The sequence below is a fragment of the Diospyros lotus genome, chromosome 10, assembly GCF_014633365.1.
Source record: "Diospyros lotus cultivar Yz01 chromosome 10, ASM1463336v1, whole genome shotgun sequence".
Taxonomy (NCBI): Eukaryota; Viridiplantae; Streptophyta; class Magnoliopsida; order Ericales; family Ebenaceae; genus Diospyros; species Diospyros lotus.
This window is the reverse complement of record NC_068347.1, coordinates 21395964-21413272: the sequence shown is the minus strand read 5'-3', so window position 1 is coordinate 21413272 and position 17309 is coordinate 21395964. Positions and strand designations below refer to the sequence as shown.

General features: G+C 33.7%; 1 protein-coding gene across 1 annotated transcript; it reads right to left on the bottom strand.

Annotated features, from left to right (window-relative positions):
* Nucleotides 1-10957: 10957 nt before the first annotated feature.
* Nucleotides 10958-14024, bottom strand: LOC127812147 (indole-3-acetic acid-amido synthetase GH3.6). Its single transcript, XM_052352480.1, has 3 exons — nucleotides 13571-14024; nucleotides 12561-13489; nucleotides 10958-12373 (listed from the first exon to the last, which is right to left on the bottom strand). Exons 1-3 carry the CDS (start codon nucleotides 13897-13899, stop codon nucleotides 11787-11789), a joined length of 1845 nt encoding a protein of 614 aa, XP_052208440.1. The 5' UTR covers nucleotides 13900-14024; the 3' UTR covers nucleotides 10958-11786.
* Between the last annotated feature and the right edge of the window lie 3285 nt (nucleotides 14025-17309).

Genomic DNA, 17309 nt, shown 5'->3' with positions numbered 1-17309 from the left:
TGTTCAATTAAATTATTTGGGAAGAAATTTTTAACTCATGTCATTTTTATTTTTGAATGAGATAAAATTTATGTAACTGACTTTGCAAGATAAATTTAATGCATCGTATGTTGTTGTCGTTTTTCTTTTTCTTTTCCTTATTGAGGTGGATTCGATACGAGTTTATAAAACTAAAAATTGTTCAGCATTTGCTTGAAAAATGCAAAAGAAAACAAAGACAAATATAAATAAAAGGCTAGATGAATAATTTGGAAGGCAACAAAACAATATTGACCGAGAGAAATGGGCCACACGGCCTAAATAAAAGCTCCTACTAAATGGGCCTCCAAGCTTTTACTGGGCTCAAAATATAAACTAGCCCAGCCATTAAGGTACCCATCAAGAAAAAAGCCTTTAGAGGCCCATATAAACAGATCCCCATCCAGCCAGAGTGCCCAATGGCAATTTGAGAGATTGGGCCTGACCTGACCCAAATTTGCATGATTGTTCTAAAATAGATTGATTTTTTTTTTTTTTTGGATTTTCTTTTACATCTCAAACTTGTATTTCTACATCTTTCAAAGTCATAGATTCCACGCCAATAATTTTACTTGCCTCATTCTTTATATAGTCTGTCTCCCTCACCAACCCCTCTGGGCCTTTGCATCAAACCTCATCATCATCATCATCTCTCTCTCTCTCTCTCTCTCTCTCTCTCTCTCTCTCCGTGAAAGAAACACAAAGCTTAAAGATTTCATCAACTCAACATCAGCATATTCTCTATATTAATTAGTTGCTCTTCGTCTTCTCTAAAGGCAAGATTAGCATCAGCATTAAGGCTAACTGCATTCAATCATACACAAACCTTTATTGAAAATGTTATCCCTTTCTTTCTTTACCTTAAAGATGTTCCGTGCACTCATTATTAATTAATGATTTACAAGCTTCATACTTTCGTCTTAATTAGTACCCAAATGTCGTCGCAGAGACATTAATGCAGATGATAGAAGACTTAGAAAAAACAATGCTACTTGTTGTTTTTATCATTAACTTTTGTGCCTTCTATTCAACCAGTTAACATTGAAGTTAATCAAAAAGTAACGTTGTAAATTCCACTCGATTGATACTACTCAACAACTTCGTTAACAATGCATAACCAAAGTGGGTATTTTAACAAAGAAGTCGCTAAGATAGAGACCCTAGAATTAGAGAATAGAATGGGAGGAGCAATTTGTCCCAAATTTTAACATATTATGTCCCAAATCAATCCTAATCATGACTAAAATTTAAATCAGCACAACTAAACTGTTGTTGACTGTGCTAAATTTGAACTTACTAAAGCAATAACGCGAGGGACATGCTTGATTAAAATTTAACTTGTTGTGTAAGCAACCAACAAGGAACTTGTTGTTAATTGCGGATGAGGTGTCAAAATCAGAGCCATTGCTTTCGCTGACCTCCACATGAAATCAAGCGCCGAGATTCGTCTCCGGGAAGATGATCAGTGGTTGGGGTTGCAAGTTATGACGCTAGAAGTGGAAATCTGCAAACACAGAGCAATTGGCATTATTGATGACAAGTTTTGGGCCCCAGATGGGCCGACTGGGCCTTCTTCTTGTCTGGAGGGCGCGACAACAGAACACAAGCGCGTAATAATAATTTAAAATAATAGATTCGTCACATAAGTTTGACCCTTAAACAGGAATAAGTATGCGGTTCTCTGCCATTAATTTTATGTAATTTTTTATTCATGATGTAAATGTTTTTGTTTTGAATGATACGATAACGATATAAGGTTTAGACGTCTGGATGCACCGGTCACCACCACCGCGTGGGTTGGGGGTGGTGGTTGGCGGCGGCTCACAAATAAGAATAAATGTGAGATTTTGGGTCACGGCGGGGTCGGAGTCTGGGATAATCGGCTACGCATATGAAATGATGCATATTTTTAAGTCTTAGCTAGAAGTTGGACATGTATTTATCTACATATTGAACTGTAAAGTATATATGATATTTGCCTCCAGAGCACAACTTAAGTGGTTGGAATACGATAAGTTCGGATTCGTACCAGTAGATCGTGAATTCGACAACAGTAGATCGTGAGTTCGATTCTTGTCTTATACAATAAGGCAAAAGTCTTCACCTGCGATTTATCTCTTATGCTGAAATCGAGAGCACAAGTGGTGGAGGATCGTGCAAGGACAATAATCCCAAATATATATGATATTTACTTGTGCAACTAGAACTGGTTATGACAAATATAAGATTAAATGTTCAAATCGTCTTATATTTTTTAGTGTAAATAATTATTTTTAAAATAATTTTATCTATTATTAGATTTTAAGTATGCATTTAATGTGAGAGATTTTAAATTATTATTGTTATTGTCAAAATACAACAATAAATTTATAACATGAAAAAGGTGATCTCGATGTCCATGTGCACGTGTGATTAGGAGACTTTAAGATGAATGATCAGGAAGACAAAATGATTCGGAGACCTAAAGAAATGATGGCTTGTTGATGAGCAGTTGTTTGCTGATGAACTGAGATGCCCCAAATGACTGAGAGGTTCCAGATGATCGGGAGGCCTTGGATGATCAAGAGGCCTATTAAAACGAACAAACAATGAGAGACTCGGGAGGTTGTTCCTACGCAAACTCTTCGATCCTTAAGTTAGTTTTCGATTATTTGAGCATAAAAATAGAATTTGAGTATTTGAGTAAGCGTATTTGATAGAGGAGACAGCCATTTTATTTATAAAGAAGGGTGAGGGGGACACATGTTAGCAATCCTGAATTTTTCAGCTGATATATTTCTGGCATATTCTTAGCATATTTTACAAAACCTTGAAATATTTTTAGCATATTTGGTTCAAGAAATGCCTCGAGATTGTCCATTGGCCACGAGAGAGGCTCCTAGGGGTGGAGGAATTTTTGTGACCGAAAGGTCACTTCTCATCAAGTGATGGTCACTAGATGCTCTTTCCCTTTTCTTTTTGGTATTTTGTCTCTAGAGTTGTCTTTTTAGATGTGTTTGATCCATATCCATATATCTAACAATTTTTTGATATTTGCTAAGCATATCAATCATATGTGGGACGGATTTATTCATTTATTTAGGTAGTATTTGTTAATCAAGATATAGACAAGATATGGGATGTATCTCATACTTCTATCCTTTCTAACATATTTGTTAAGGTTATCTGACCATTATTGAAAAAATCATTAATGAGAAAAAAATGATGCCTGTGTCTTCTAATGTATTTCAAAGAATTTAACAAACAATTTAATAAAAATCTTGATATGCTTCCCAACTTTATCTTGACAATTCTATATCTTGATTCGAAAATCATTCTGTATTTATCTTGATATTCCCTTATCTTACTTATTTCAATAAACGTTATGTTAATGTATATATAAACGGAGGAACGTAACAAGCGGTACTGTTGTTAACTTTTACAACTTACGTGACGAATTTTATTTGTAAAATATTACGGTGGAATATAGAGAAGAGCATTAATAAACATGTGTCCCTCCGTTAAGAATCTGCATACATGCATGTCTAAGAATCTATTCTTACGAAAACCATATGCCCCATAAAAGTTAAACAAATAAAATATTGAACTCCCTTAAGGGCCGTTTAGTCTTTGAAATTATTGTCTTTGCGTGATATATTATCATTTATTCTCTTAATTTTGACAGAAAAAATAAATAATCGCAAGTAAAAGTTTTATCTCACTGCGCAGAGTAATAAATCGAACCCACAATTTACTTATACGAATCTTAACTTATTACGATTCAATCATTTAACTTGTGTCCTAAAAATAAGATTATTTAATCCTTATTCCTTACCAAATATGCTAGCTTGTTACCACACACGATGAACTCGTTAATTTTTAATTAATATTTTTGAGTGTGAATTTTTATGTGTTTAAAATTTATTTAATGCATACTTATAAAAATAATGATTGTAAAATAAAATTATTTGAGATGTCAAATACAAAATATTACTATAATTTTTTGATCTTATCGTTTAAATTAAAACTACTACTAGTAGTAGTAGAATAGTTTTACAAACTTGATTTGACAAATTTAGGGCCATCTGGGCATGAATTTTTAACCTTGTTACTTAAAATTAAAAAAAAAATAGATATACATTATTATTGAAAGTATTTAAATTTGTGTATAAATACAAATTTAAAACTATATATATCTAAGAATGTATTTTTTAAGCTTACTAAATGGTAAGAGTGCATGATCAGGCACCACCATGTAGGTCGATCAATTCTATTCTATTCAATGCGATCATAGGAGATGGGGGGGGCTAAATAATCTCTGGGTGTCATCATTGGGTTATTAGCCCTTTATACTTAATTAGCCCTTTCTTTTAAGATTTAAATATAAGCCTTAGGCTACGTACCACTCTCTAACAATAACCTGATTTCATTAAAGTGAATTTGAGTTGTAAACACACCTTATAAAATAAATAATCATAAATAAAGGGTAAAGTGTCAAATTAGCCCTTGTAATTTAGCTTGAGAATGAAGTTGGCTCTATTACTTTCAAAAGTGATAATTAATATGCCCTTATCCTTCCAAATACAGGACCATGCTAACTTTCATAATATCTATAAACATTGTCTAAATATCATATAATGGTGTTTGTATATCGTTAATGGGGTTCAATTTATTTTAAATTAAATCCTAACCCTTCAAAATCGAACTCAATAAGAGTTTTAATCACATACATATTATTTTGTCTATCCGTTCAATTTAGACAAGGTAGGGTTTTTTTAATTATGAATGACACTATAAATGCCACTATATGGTGCAATTGGGAATGATGGTTCGACTTAAAGAATAAGGGTTATAAAAATAATTTATTTTATACTCCAACTACATATGGACACGCAAGCTTTAAAAGTGTCAAAATTTATGTGATAATTTAAACAATGTGAAGTTAATTTGACATTTGACCTTAATTAGAACTCCCCAACTCAATGGAAATACAATAAAATTAAAGTTATTTAGGCAAGCATAGGAATATGGGATGACTGATAATGCAAAATCAGCAAATTGGGCACCCTCGGATTGGTTTCCAGAAAGAAAGAAAGAAAGAATGAATGGGGGAGCAGAGTAGTTGTCACATTAAAGGTTAAAGAAAGCTTTTATTTCAATAATAATAATAATAATAATATGTATAGTCTAGTCATCCAAACCCATCTATCTATCTATCTATCTATCTATCTATCTATCAGTCAGCCTCATGTTTCGGCTTTTTCTTTTCACTTTCCTTTTCAATTAGCAGTTCTCGCGTACATATTCATTCATGTATGTCTTATTAAACATCTCTCTCTCTCTCTCTCTCTCTCTCTCTGTGTGTCTGTGTGTGTGTTTTCACTGTCAATCAACATTAATTGGTCTGATTCTTCATAAGCAGCAGCAGCAGCAGCAGCTAGCCCCCTCCCCCTTCCCCTCCTGACAAGATGATATCCATTACATTATTATTATTATTATAATTATTATTCCACAAACTTATGTTGCTTCCCTTCATTTCATGGATTGGCTATCAATCAGATATATATATATATATATATATTATAATTAAAAAGATCCAATCCTGCCTTCGCCTTCTGTCTCTTCTTCTTCTTCTTCGTCTTCTTTTGCTTCTTCTCCTCCTAGCTATCATCCAAACCTTATCGCCATTGTTGGGTGATTTTCCCTGCAAAAAAAAGCAACGCTTTCTTCGCCCTCTACTTTAGTGGCTGTACTTTCCCATTATTTTTCACATGATGATATGAATAAGAATAATAATAATAATAATAATAATGGCATAATAACTCCAAAAGTCAATTAATAATTGCTTTTTTATTATTGAATGAACGCCACTACTCCTACTACTTCCAAAACCCCTTTTTCCTAGTTAGAGGAATATATCATTGATTTGTCATTTAGTCCCTAATTATGTCACAATTGACATGTTGTTTTAGCGCTTAATTCAACGTCACATCTATGTTTTAAGACATCTAATATCCAATCTATCAAAATGATTCGTGTTGTCCATCCAATACAAACAACAACATATTATCATAGAATTATTACTAAGACAATAGTTGTTTGGAGGAGAGAGTGGTTAACTAACTTTACTAACTACCTTTTTTATTTATGCAACTTTGGTTCGCTTATATATAATTTTGAAAATTATTTTCTAGCTAGCTAATTACATTTCAATGATTGGTTTGATATGTATTTGATTAATTTTTACTAAATAAAAATTTTAAATTTATTTCAAGTAGGTATGAATTTAACAATTTATCGAATCGAACTCAAAATTCAAATCAAATCACTTTAGAGTCCAATATTAAAATCATCTAATCATAATCAACTGCCTGCCTATTATATATCTTCAGATTAGGCTGTTTTAATTTGATGGGTTTGAAGAGTTTGATTTTCTTTGATTCACCCTTATTTAGAATGATTAATGCTTAATTTCAAAAATTACATAAAAATAAAATTAATAGCAAAGTTGATTTAATAAGTTGAGTTGGATAAAATTAATGGTATAATAATTGGAGATGTTATAATTATCTTCTGGTGTGGTGTGGTGTGGTGTGTTGTGTTATTGCAGCATTAATTAATTGGTTTATCCAAGCTGAGACAAGATTCAACATGAAAACGACGTAGCTTTATCCAAATACCAATTACTTTCAGCCTTCTCATCCTCGAATGGAAACAAGACTCCGTCACACGTGCGCACACCAGCTACCACATATATAATTCAAAGTTTTTATACAAACTAAATATTATAATTAGGATCATATTTTTATAATTGAAAATTTTCAGCTTAGAAACTTTTTATTAAAATTTTAGGTAAATTGCAATAACTATTCCTAAGTTTTGACCAAAAAAACAAATACTCTTAATATTTGAAAAATTATAAAAACCGTTATTTTTTTTTTAAAAAAAAAAGTGAATAGAAAGACCATTGTACCCTTTATCACTTAAACTATACATATCTCCTATTCATTTATTTCTCTTCCAAATATTTCTCCTTGTTGGGGTAGAGAATAACCATGGCTTTCTCTCTCTTTGTGTGTAACGGAGTTAGTGCAACCCATCGGTGATGATAGAGTTAATAAAAATCCCATCGCCAATAGGTTTTATGTCTTTTTCCTCAATAACCCTCTCGATCTCTCTTTCTCTATCTCTTAGTTTTTTTTTTTTATTTCTCAAGGGGTTTCTATTAGTCTTATTGTTGATGGGTTTGTCTATTATGCCTTAACAATTATGTTTTTTTCTCTCAATAGCCCCATTATTGATAAAGTGACAAGACTCTATATATAATATATGTAATATCTTAATCTTTTTCTCTTTTTGTGAAGGAAGAAACCAATGAAGGGTTCTTTCATGTGACGATTAGTGATGGCCAACGAGCTAGTCAACCACCACTAGTAATTCTTTCTCTCTCTTTGTTGGGCATTTGAAGAGAATTAACAACTATTTTTTAAGAATAAAAGAAAAGTGATGTGTTGTTAAAGAATTTTAAGAGAAGTCTTTATCGCTTTTGAAATGCTAGAAATATCTGTGTTTTTTAGAAAAATCAAAGGGGTATTTGGTGTAAATTGCCCAAAGTAAAAAAAAAAAAATTATATTTAAAGTGACAATTATTTATTCAAATAAAAAAAATTAAGATATTTTTAAATAAGCATGATCACTTTTCAAGGTGGTACGACCATTTTATGTTACATATACACATTTAGCATATTTAGAGAGGTCTCTAAATAAAAAATTAAATTTTAAATTACAAAATTTCTCTTTCTCCTTTACAATATTTTAATATACAATATTTATAAAAAATATATTAACCAAATATTTATACTTACTGTTAACAGAAACAAGTACGATAATTTTTACAACATGATAAATATAAAAAAAAATTTAAAATTAAAACATTTAATGATGGAAAGACAGTGCATATATGATATATGCACTCTTGGGATTATTGTTTTTATGCGGTCCTCCGCTACTCGTGCCCTTGATTATGTACTATGCACCCTTATCTTTACCTTTGCAGTGGTATCAAATTTTTGTATACCAATTTTATCCTTGTGTGGTATGACATTAAATTAATTAAAAAAAAAGGTAATAAAAGACATTACTTGTTACTTTTTAGATCGGTAGCCGTTTAAGGCTTGCGGCAAATATTATTTATTTGGTTAAAATTGAATTTCTGATTCTAATCAATTCATTATGGTTAATTAAAAATTTAGAATTTAGCAGCCATCCCCATCACCATCCATATCCATATGGTTGAAACTTGAAACTGAAAATTGTGATTTGTGACTCCAAGAGAGCTAGGCTGCTAATTAAAGGGTTTGAACGAACGGCAAATTAAGAAACATCATGCACCTTAAGAAAGGGATAAAGTGTTTTCGTTTTGTGTTGCCTCCAAAACATTTCGTCTTTCATTCACAAAGTTGGCATTCAAAGCATTCCATAATTGAGAAACCTAATTAAGAACATAAAGTACACACACACACACACATATATGGCATTAAACATCTCAATATTGATAAAGGGTTAGGCAAAAACACACACAAACATATATATATTGCCCTAATTTTTATTATTTTTGGAGAGATTATTAGCATAATGATTAGATATGTATGTGAGGACACGTACGGCATGCATAATGGTGGACAAGCAAAAGGGTTAGGCATAACGTAGAAAAAAGAAAGGGTTAGGCATAAAAGTTTAGTAATTATCATTGACATATATATATATATATATATGGCCATATAACAAAAGTAGACGAGAGCAAGTTAATGATAAAGAGCACCAATATTAATAAACAATTGCAGCTTTGCTTGCATCAAGTATTTCCCTTTTTAAGGGTAATTAATGATACCAATTAATAATGGTGCCTAAAATATGGGCTTGCTTGCTTCCTCTGATCTGATCAATTAATTGCTTCTCTCGCCTACCAAAAACCTTAGTTCTACTCAACTTTGGCATCCAGTTATGTTCGAAACATTTTGGGCTAATTAATTAAGCATGCACACAAATTTGTTAGTGTTATATATAATCATTAAAAAAAAAAATTATTAATTATTCTCTCATCAAGACCAAAAATTAAAGTTGGTGGGATCACCCTTATACTTGTCTGATGTTGTAATGTAATGGGTGGTAGCGCGATGGAAAGTATAATAATAAGCTCGCCAGGTTTGAAGTAGCCAACAAAATAACTTTTATGATATATTGACAAACTAAAGTACTGGACCATTTGGTGACATGCCCACAGCCAACCAACAAACAACCATGACTTTTTTCAACTACCTTGAGCAATTTCTTGAATTAGGATGTGCTAAAGTAAAATAATAACGAACATAATAAGTTTTAATTTCATAATATATATATATACATACATATATAGTCACGTTACTTATTTTTATCTAAAGTCATATCTATTATAAGACTTTCATTAGTTTATAATTCATACCATAAGATAAAAGAGTCTCCCACCAAATTAAATAGGTTGGCATTTCCTAATTTTCTGAACAATATTAGTGGTGGATAAATACAAAATAATAATAAAAAAAAAAAAAGTAAGTTGTGTCGACTAAAACTTTTATACATGAGATGTTGACAAAATAATGCAGTAATGATATTTTTAATTGTAAATGGGACCTCTGGTAATGATATGGAAAAATTGCATCATCCATCTTATTTAAAATAAATTTTTATAAAAAAAAACAATACAAAATTGTATCCTATTTAGTAAATTCATGAAATAGTTTTGGTCACACCGAAACAGCTCATCACCATCACTAATCTCTCTCTCTCTCTCTCTCCCTCTGTAAAAAACAGGTTGCTTGGTGAAAAGCTTTATTCTGAGAAGCTGTCGGTCTGTGCAATATATTATTGTGTCTGATGATTCAGTGCTGGTGTTTATTTTCTGGTGCTGTCTTGATACTGTTCATGTACGTATATAAGACTTGAGTCTGAAATTGGGCAGAAACTGCTGGCGTCTCTTCATACAAAGGCAAAGAAAGTAACAGCGAGGGTGGGAACAGTTTCTGATTCTGATCAAATAAAATCAATCATGGCTCATCTTATCTCTGCTTGCTGCACAGTGTTGGTGCCTTTTTCTCATCAGTTCTTTTGTCTTCTTCCTTCCAAGCTTTTCAGTCCATTTCCATGGCCACCCCCACATATACTCGGTCAAACTTGCAGTCTTCTGATTCCAATTATACCACCACCCCAGTTTTAAAGCTTTCTGATACCTAGTTTCTATTACTTATTTGTATCATCTCGCGGTGTTTCTAATTTTAAGTTGAATTTTCAATAATTTGCATTGAATCTTTCCTTTAATTTTAATTATGGTATGATGTTACGTCTTACCTTCAAAACCCTCAATTCCTCTTCTATTCCTCCCAAAACCTTAAAAGTCCACACCTCTATAAGTCACCTTCAAAAACTTCATTTTTAATATTTTTGAGGATGACCCATATTGTTATTTACGTTTGTCAGTCGAGAAAGACCAACTACTACTAAATAAGTAAGTGTATGGATGGTCGGTCTCTTTTTCTCTATTTATGAATTTATACCACTAAAAAAGTATATAAATAATCGGTCTCTTTTTCTCTATTTAGAACTTATACCACTAAATAAGTGTATAGATGGTCAGTCACTTTTTCTCTATTTATGATCTTATATCATAGTAACAACAAATATTAACAAAATTAGACAAGAACCGATAATTAAATCAAAATATAATTTTGAATGTCTTTATTGAAAAAAAATAAAAATTAAGTTTACTTTTTGAGATGAGAGTGAAAGGGTAAATAACCCTAATAAAACAATATTTAAAATCATAATGAAAGGGATTGGTAGAGTTATTGGTAAATCAAATAAAAAGATATATTAAATATGATGATGATATGGAAATTTAATAGCGGTAAAGAAAGAAGAAACAGGGGTGGTCTTAAAAATTTGAACATAAGCAGTGGGCATTCTATCAGTTCAATCTAATCATGTTTTCCATGTTCAAACAGCAGCTCCATCCTTCTTTCAGTTAATGTGGGTGCGGTCAGTGGCCTTTTCCAACCCCCACGGCTTTGCTTTGCTTTGACCGCAACTAACGACGAACATCAATCTTCCTTTGTTTCTCCACATCATTATTAATCTCTTGCACTTGGAACTGCTTTTTCCTTGATGGATTGGAGGTGAGTTGTACACATGGGGGGCTCTCCCTCTCTCTCAATAAACAACTGTTAGTTGCTTGAGCTCTGGCGCCTGGCTTAGCCACAGACACACAGAGATTGCAAGTGAACTAAATTATAGGAGGGGTAAAGTTGGCTTGCTTTTCCCGAAAATATGATAGAAAAATTAAGGGAATCCCGAGTGGGATTTGCACCCTTTTTCCATTTTAGTACATCCCAGTTCAATGCGCAGAATTTCTGCCTTGAATTATGAGAAAAAGTACCCCAAAAGATGAACTTTCAATGATCCCCTGAAGACGACTAGCTAAAACCAGAGAGAGAGAGAGAGAGAGAGAGAGATTTTGAAACAGGAACTGTTTTTGTACATGGTTAATTTCAAGGCCCTACATCATGCTAAACAACGGTTTTAAAAAAAACAATGAAAATTAAACCGAGAGAGAGAAAGGGAGAGAGAAGGGGGGGGGGGGGGGGGGGGGACCTAAAAAGGGTAAATTTCTTCATCTTCTTTTCTGCCTAAGATAAGATGATCACAAAAACAGTTCTTTTTTCTGGACATGGATGATGGATCCAACCGAGGACATTTGATCAATTTGTATTGTTCCACTGCTTGTGGCCCGGAACCCATTTGGGACACTTGGGGCTGAAGTAGCTCGACACCACCTTGGAGTTCAACAGCTCCACAATGGGCGCAAACTTGACGCATCTAGGCGCCTTGTACTGGTTAATCGACGCCCCTAAGCTAATGGCATAGTCCATAAGCTTATCAAACGTTCCATTCTCCACGATCTTGATCTCCAATGGCCCAATGGACTTATCGGACACCCGGCCCTGGCGGTACACGCTGTTGAGCGACTCTTCGATGGCCAGGCAGCAATCCTCAAACACTGATGGCGGAATTGGGGTGGACCCCTTGAGGTTCATCTCCCAGAAAAGCACGTAGTGGCCTGGGATTGTTTTGGTGTCGGCATAGCTTGTGTACTCATTCACTGTGGCATCAAATGGCATCAAATGGTTCACCGCATTCTTCACTGCATTGTGCAGCTCAACCTCATCCGTCTTGTCGGAATCAATGCTCAGCACCACATTCTTCCTGCAGATGAAGTTGAATTGGGGCGCCTTGTTCTTGAACCCGGCCACCCGAAGCACGTCCCCGACCCGGTACCTATACAGCCCTGCAAGCAAGCAATACCCAGTTCATTTTTCAGCATACATATGCAATCCCGAAGAGCCACCCTACCTAATTGCACTGGTGAGTATGACATTTCGAGTTTGAGTATAGTGGGCTCCAATTATTCTCCCTCAAATGATATAATCTAATAAAAAAAAAAACAAAAACCAAAGGTTGGTTTATTCACGTACCTGAATAGGTGGTGACAATAAGCTCATACTCCTGGCCAAGCTTCACATCCACAAGATCAACCAGCTCTTTCTGTTCACTCTCATTGAGGGAATTGGGAAGTCTAATGGAATTGGTGCGACCATTGTTTCTATTGACTGGTAAGAACTCGAAATAGGCCATGGTTGGGATCAAGGTGTAGGAGACATCACTGGGCTTGCAGAGAGGGTTGAGGTTGACACCAAAATAACACTCGGAAGAAGCATACATGGTGCAAACAAGGGGCAGCCCATTGCTATAGTAATCGAGAGTTGGAATATACTGTGACATGGTTCCAGTCACAATAACATCCACATACTTCGTGTTAGGCCACAGCCTAGTGATGATCCCTTGCCATGACTCTTTCCCACACTCGGACTCTATGAAATCCGCAAGTTTCGGGTCAGGTTTCAGGACCCGCATCACTGCCTCCCTCACGGACGGGTCCGTGATTTGCGGGTTAACGGTTCCGGACCGGATATCCGCCGATAGGAGGGGCCAGTGCTTCTCGAGGAAGCGGATCGCCCGGATGAAACCCGAGGCGAAAACCGCCCCGACCCTGAGGACTTCCTTGTTCTGGCAGAGGCCGCAGAGCATTTGGGAGTACATGCTTTGGTAGGAGTCTGGGCAGAGAATGGCCTCATTCGGGCTGGTGTAGTTGGTGTACGGGTCGTAGGGTCGGTCCTTGAAATGGGCGCTCTTGTAGTAGCTGGTTAAAACCGGTCGTTCCACCAGCCCGCCCGGAGTCTTGGCCTCGGGCTTAATGAACAAGAAGTACATCCCTTTGCCTTTCTCCAGACCCGGAACGAATTGGTTCATCACTGGCATCAAGAGGCTGTACAGCAATGACCTCCTCAAAAGCTCCTCTTCAATGGTGGGCATCAGCTTCCTCTCGCCGCCGGAAGTCCCGGAGCTGCAAACCAAACCAAATCCTGTTAGTTAACCCGCTGAAAAATCCAGACCCGACACCAAATTACAGAAACTGGAGACGAACCTGGTTAAGAATTCGGAAATGGGATGGGAGCATAGGATTTTGGATTTGTCGCCATTGGCGATACGCTTAATATCGGGCTGTATGTCTTCATATTCGATGACGGGAATGAGGTTCTTGAACGTGTCGCGATCAGTTTGGCCAGAAAGCCCGTGGCGCTGCAAGTACTCGACGCCGGCGTTGCAGGAGAGGATTTCGGCGAGGACACGCTTCTGGACGTCGTCGGCGTTGGCCGTCACGTCCTCAATGAACTGAAGAGCCTTTTTGTTCTTCTCGGAAAGGCTGTAATCCGTGCCATTAACAACAGTGTTAAGCTTGGGAGCTTCAGGCATGTTTGAAAATCAGAACAAACAAAGTCTGAGAGAGAGAGAGAGAGAGAGAGAGAGGAGAAGAAGAGCGTGCTGGAGCAGGGGAGGGAGGAGGTGGGGGTCGAGTTTGGCAGTGGTGGAGAGGGAGAGAGAGAGGGGGGTATATATAGAAGAAAAGGAAGGTGGTTGGAGTCCACCCCGCAGCGTTTGTGCAAACAAACAGCGATAATGGTGGCATGATTGTAATTAGACAGCGCTTTGGTGGCAGTGTTGTTCCTCCAATTCGTAGCATGCTTTTATGACCAGTGAGGCCTTCTAATTTCCAATGTGTTATTTCGCGTGACTCAACACAACACCACGATTATATTAAGCCCCTTGCTCGGGTCTTGGGTTGGGGCGGGGACTAACTTGACTTTTGCCCCACTCCCATCTTATTAAAAGATTGGTATATAACTAAGTAAATATATTTAAGATTCCTTATAATATTTATTTTATATTTAAATTATTTTTAATTTAATAGAAGTATGTATATTTAAGGTCTATATTTTTATGAAGATTTTTTTTTTAAAAATAGTTAATTTATATTTTTAAAGATCAATAAAAATATTCGCCAAGTTATAAGTTTAAAAAAAATTCATTTAAGAGATTTTAGATATTTAAAATTATCATGGTAATTGACTTTTTGATACTTTTTATAATTTTTTGTAAATTCTTTTATAAAAATGTAGAGCTTAGTTAGGTTTTTGTTAGTTCGAACAAATTCACATATATTTCTATAAGATTAAGAGAAAATTTAATTAAAAAAACAATATAGTATAATAAATCTCATATATATTTTTATAATTATCCTTTAAAATTTTTGTTTATATACAATAAGCAAAAAATTAAAATTTAATAACAAAAAACTGAGAAAAAGGCCTAGCTATGATACATGAAAATGTCTTGGGGTGTCATTTTGGCATTTCTGAAATATTTCTTATACTTTAACATGAAGAAACACAAAAAAATAACCTTTTTGGAGCATTTATGTAATCTTGAAAATATTTTAAAACTATTTTTTAATATTAAGAAAATATTAAAAATTTGTTTCCAATTAGAATTATGTTTCCATCAAAAGCTAAGAGATAAAAAAAAATCCATTTCTAACTCAAATTTTTTTATATTAAAATTATATATTTTTTTAATTTTTTTATTTTAAAAATTATATTTACAAAAAAATTCCTATATATATATATATTTTATGTGTTTCTCCCCATATTTTTATTTTCTATTTTTATAAAGATATTATTTTTTATTCTCATTTCATATCGCATCCATTTTCTAATTTCAAATATTTAAGATGGCCATCATTACGTGACCTCTAGTACTCATGTTCTCGATTACATCAGAGAAGATAAATCGCAGGTGTAAGATTTCGTCTCATTGGTGATGATTGATCTCACGACCCACTAAATTAATATTAACATATCGCTTGTCCGATCGCTCAATCTATGTCCATAAAAATTTCTATTTCCAAATACTTAGTTCTATGTATGTATCTTCTTATTCTATATAGCACAAGGTTAGTACATTTTCATATACAAAGACAAACTAAACAACTAACTTAATTTAAGGTTGAATGTTTGGGAATAAGTTATATTGACACCTACTTTTATTAATGATCCCACGTGGTTGGAATTTAACTTAGTTAAATAATAATATGTCAATGGTATAAGAAATTTTGATTAAAAAATAAACAAATACTTTGTTGTAGGTAATAAATATATTGAGAATGTTATGTTGTTTACGTTGGATAATATAATATTTGTCTGACACGAATAAAATGAGAGAGGGACCACTCCCTGAGTCCCCTCCCCCACCCTCGTGTACGTTCGAGTTTGTATTTCAAATTAATAATTAGTATAGATATTAAATGCATATTCATTATCTTGTAAAGTGTAATTAGAGGGAGAATGAAGGACTTAAATTGATTATTATTCAATTAAGTATAGGTAGGAGTATAGATATTAAAAATGGAATTAATAATGAATATAAATATATGGGTATGGGTGAAGGTGTATGTATTGAATAATTTTACAGAAAATTTTATAAATAAACTATAATTGTAAAATACTATAATTGTTTCTTAATTTTATGATGATTAGCATTAAGTTTTATTTTGTGAGTTTACTTTATGCATATATATGGGGGGGTTATCTGCTCCCATGCGTGCATATATCTATCGGTTTATTCAATACAAATTAATAAATAAATAAATAAATAAGAATTACAAATGAAAAAAAGAAACTGAAAGCTACTTTTTCCTGTTTCTATCTTAGAGTACTCATCCATATCAAATCGAAATTAAAATTAATAACTCACAAAATAAACTGGAATTATTAATTGTAATATTTATTTATTATATATAAAATACAACAATATGCATGTATTTATAATATAAAGTTTTTTTTTTTGGGGGGGGCCTAAAAATAGCATATATTATAAGAAGTTGGTTAAATGGGTTTTGAAGTGTCATCTCATGGGCTCCAACACAACTCCAAGTATTGAGTTCGTTTTCATCCTTCTCCTCTCGTATTGCGTATATATATGTATAAGTTTTGCATGTCACGTTTTCCTCATTTTTTTTTTTTTTTTGGGGGGGGGGTGTGGGGTGTGTGGAAATATATATATATATATATCCTTTAATTAATTATTAAGATATAAAAGATACATACATGAATGAACATATAACAAAAATGAGGTGAAATTCTCGGGAGGTAAGTAAAAGTTAATTGTAGTGTAGAAATGAATGAATGGAGTCAACTTTTAATTAGTGAATAATAAAAAAGGAAAATGGATAAAAAGAAAAATTAGAATTATTATTATTATTATAAATAAATAAATGCGAGTGGAGGGCGAAGTTCGAATAAACGTATACGGGACAGCCTAACGCATTTCATTTTCCAAATAAATTATTAACAGGCCAGGCCAGGCCAGCTGGCTACCTACCTAACTCGACAACCTCACACTGTACAAACAGCAATTCAGTGCCTTCACGCAGTCAAACATTTCAAATATATAAGTAACGGTCTTGTGACTAGTGCCTAGTGCTGCTGCTGCTGCTGCTGCTGCCTGCTGGCTGGCTGGTTATACCACTCACACTCTCTCGTTTCTTTTTTTTTTTTGAATTAAATTGTAGTTTTCGTATAATACATGAGTTTAAGGATTAAAGAATTAATAATATTATTTTAAATAATTTTTAATAGGAAATTATTTTTATTTTTCAAACGCCTCTTAATAAAAGAAACTTTTTTTTTTTTTTTTTTTTAATATCTCATATAGTTAGTGTACTGACATATAAGATAAAAAGATGTTAAATATAATAGTACCCATTGCCCTAAAGGGCACTAAAGGCTTGTCTGGTAAGAGGTTTTTCTGTTGGTTTCTGCTATTAA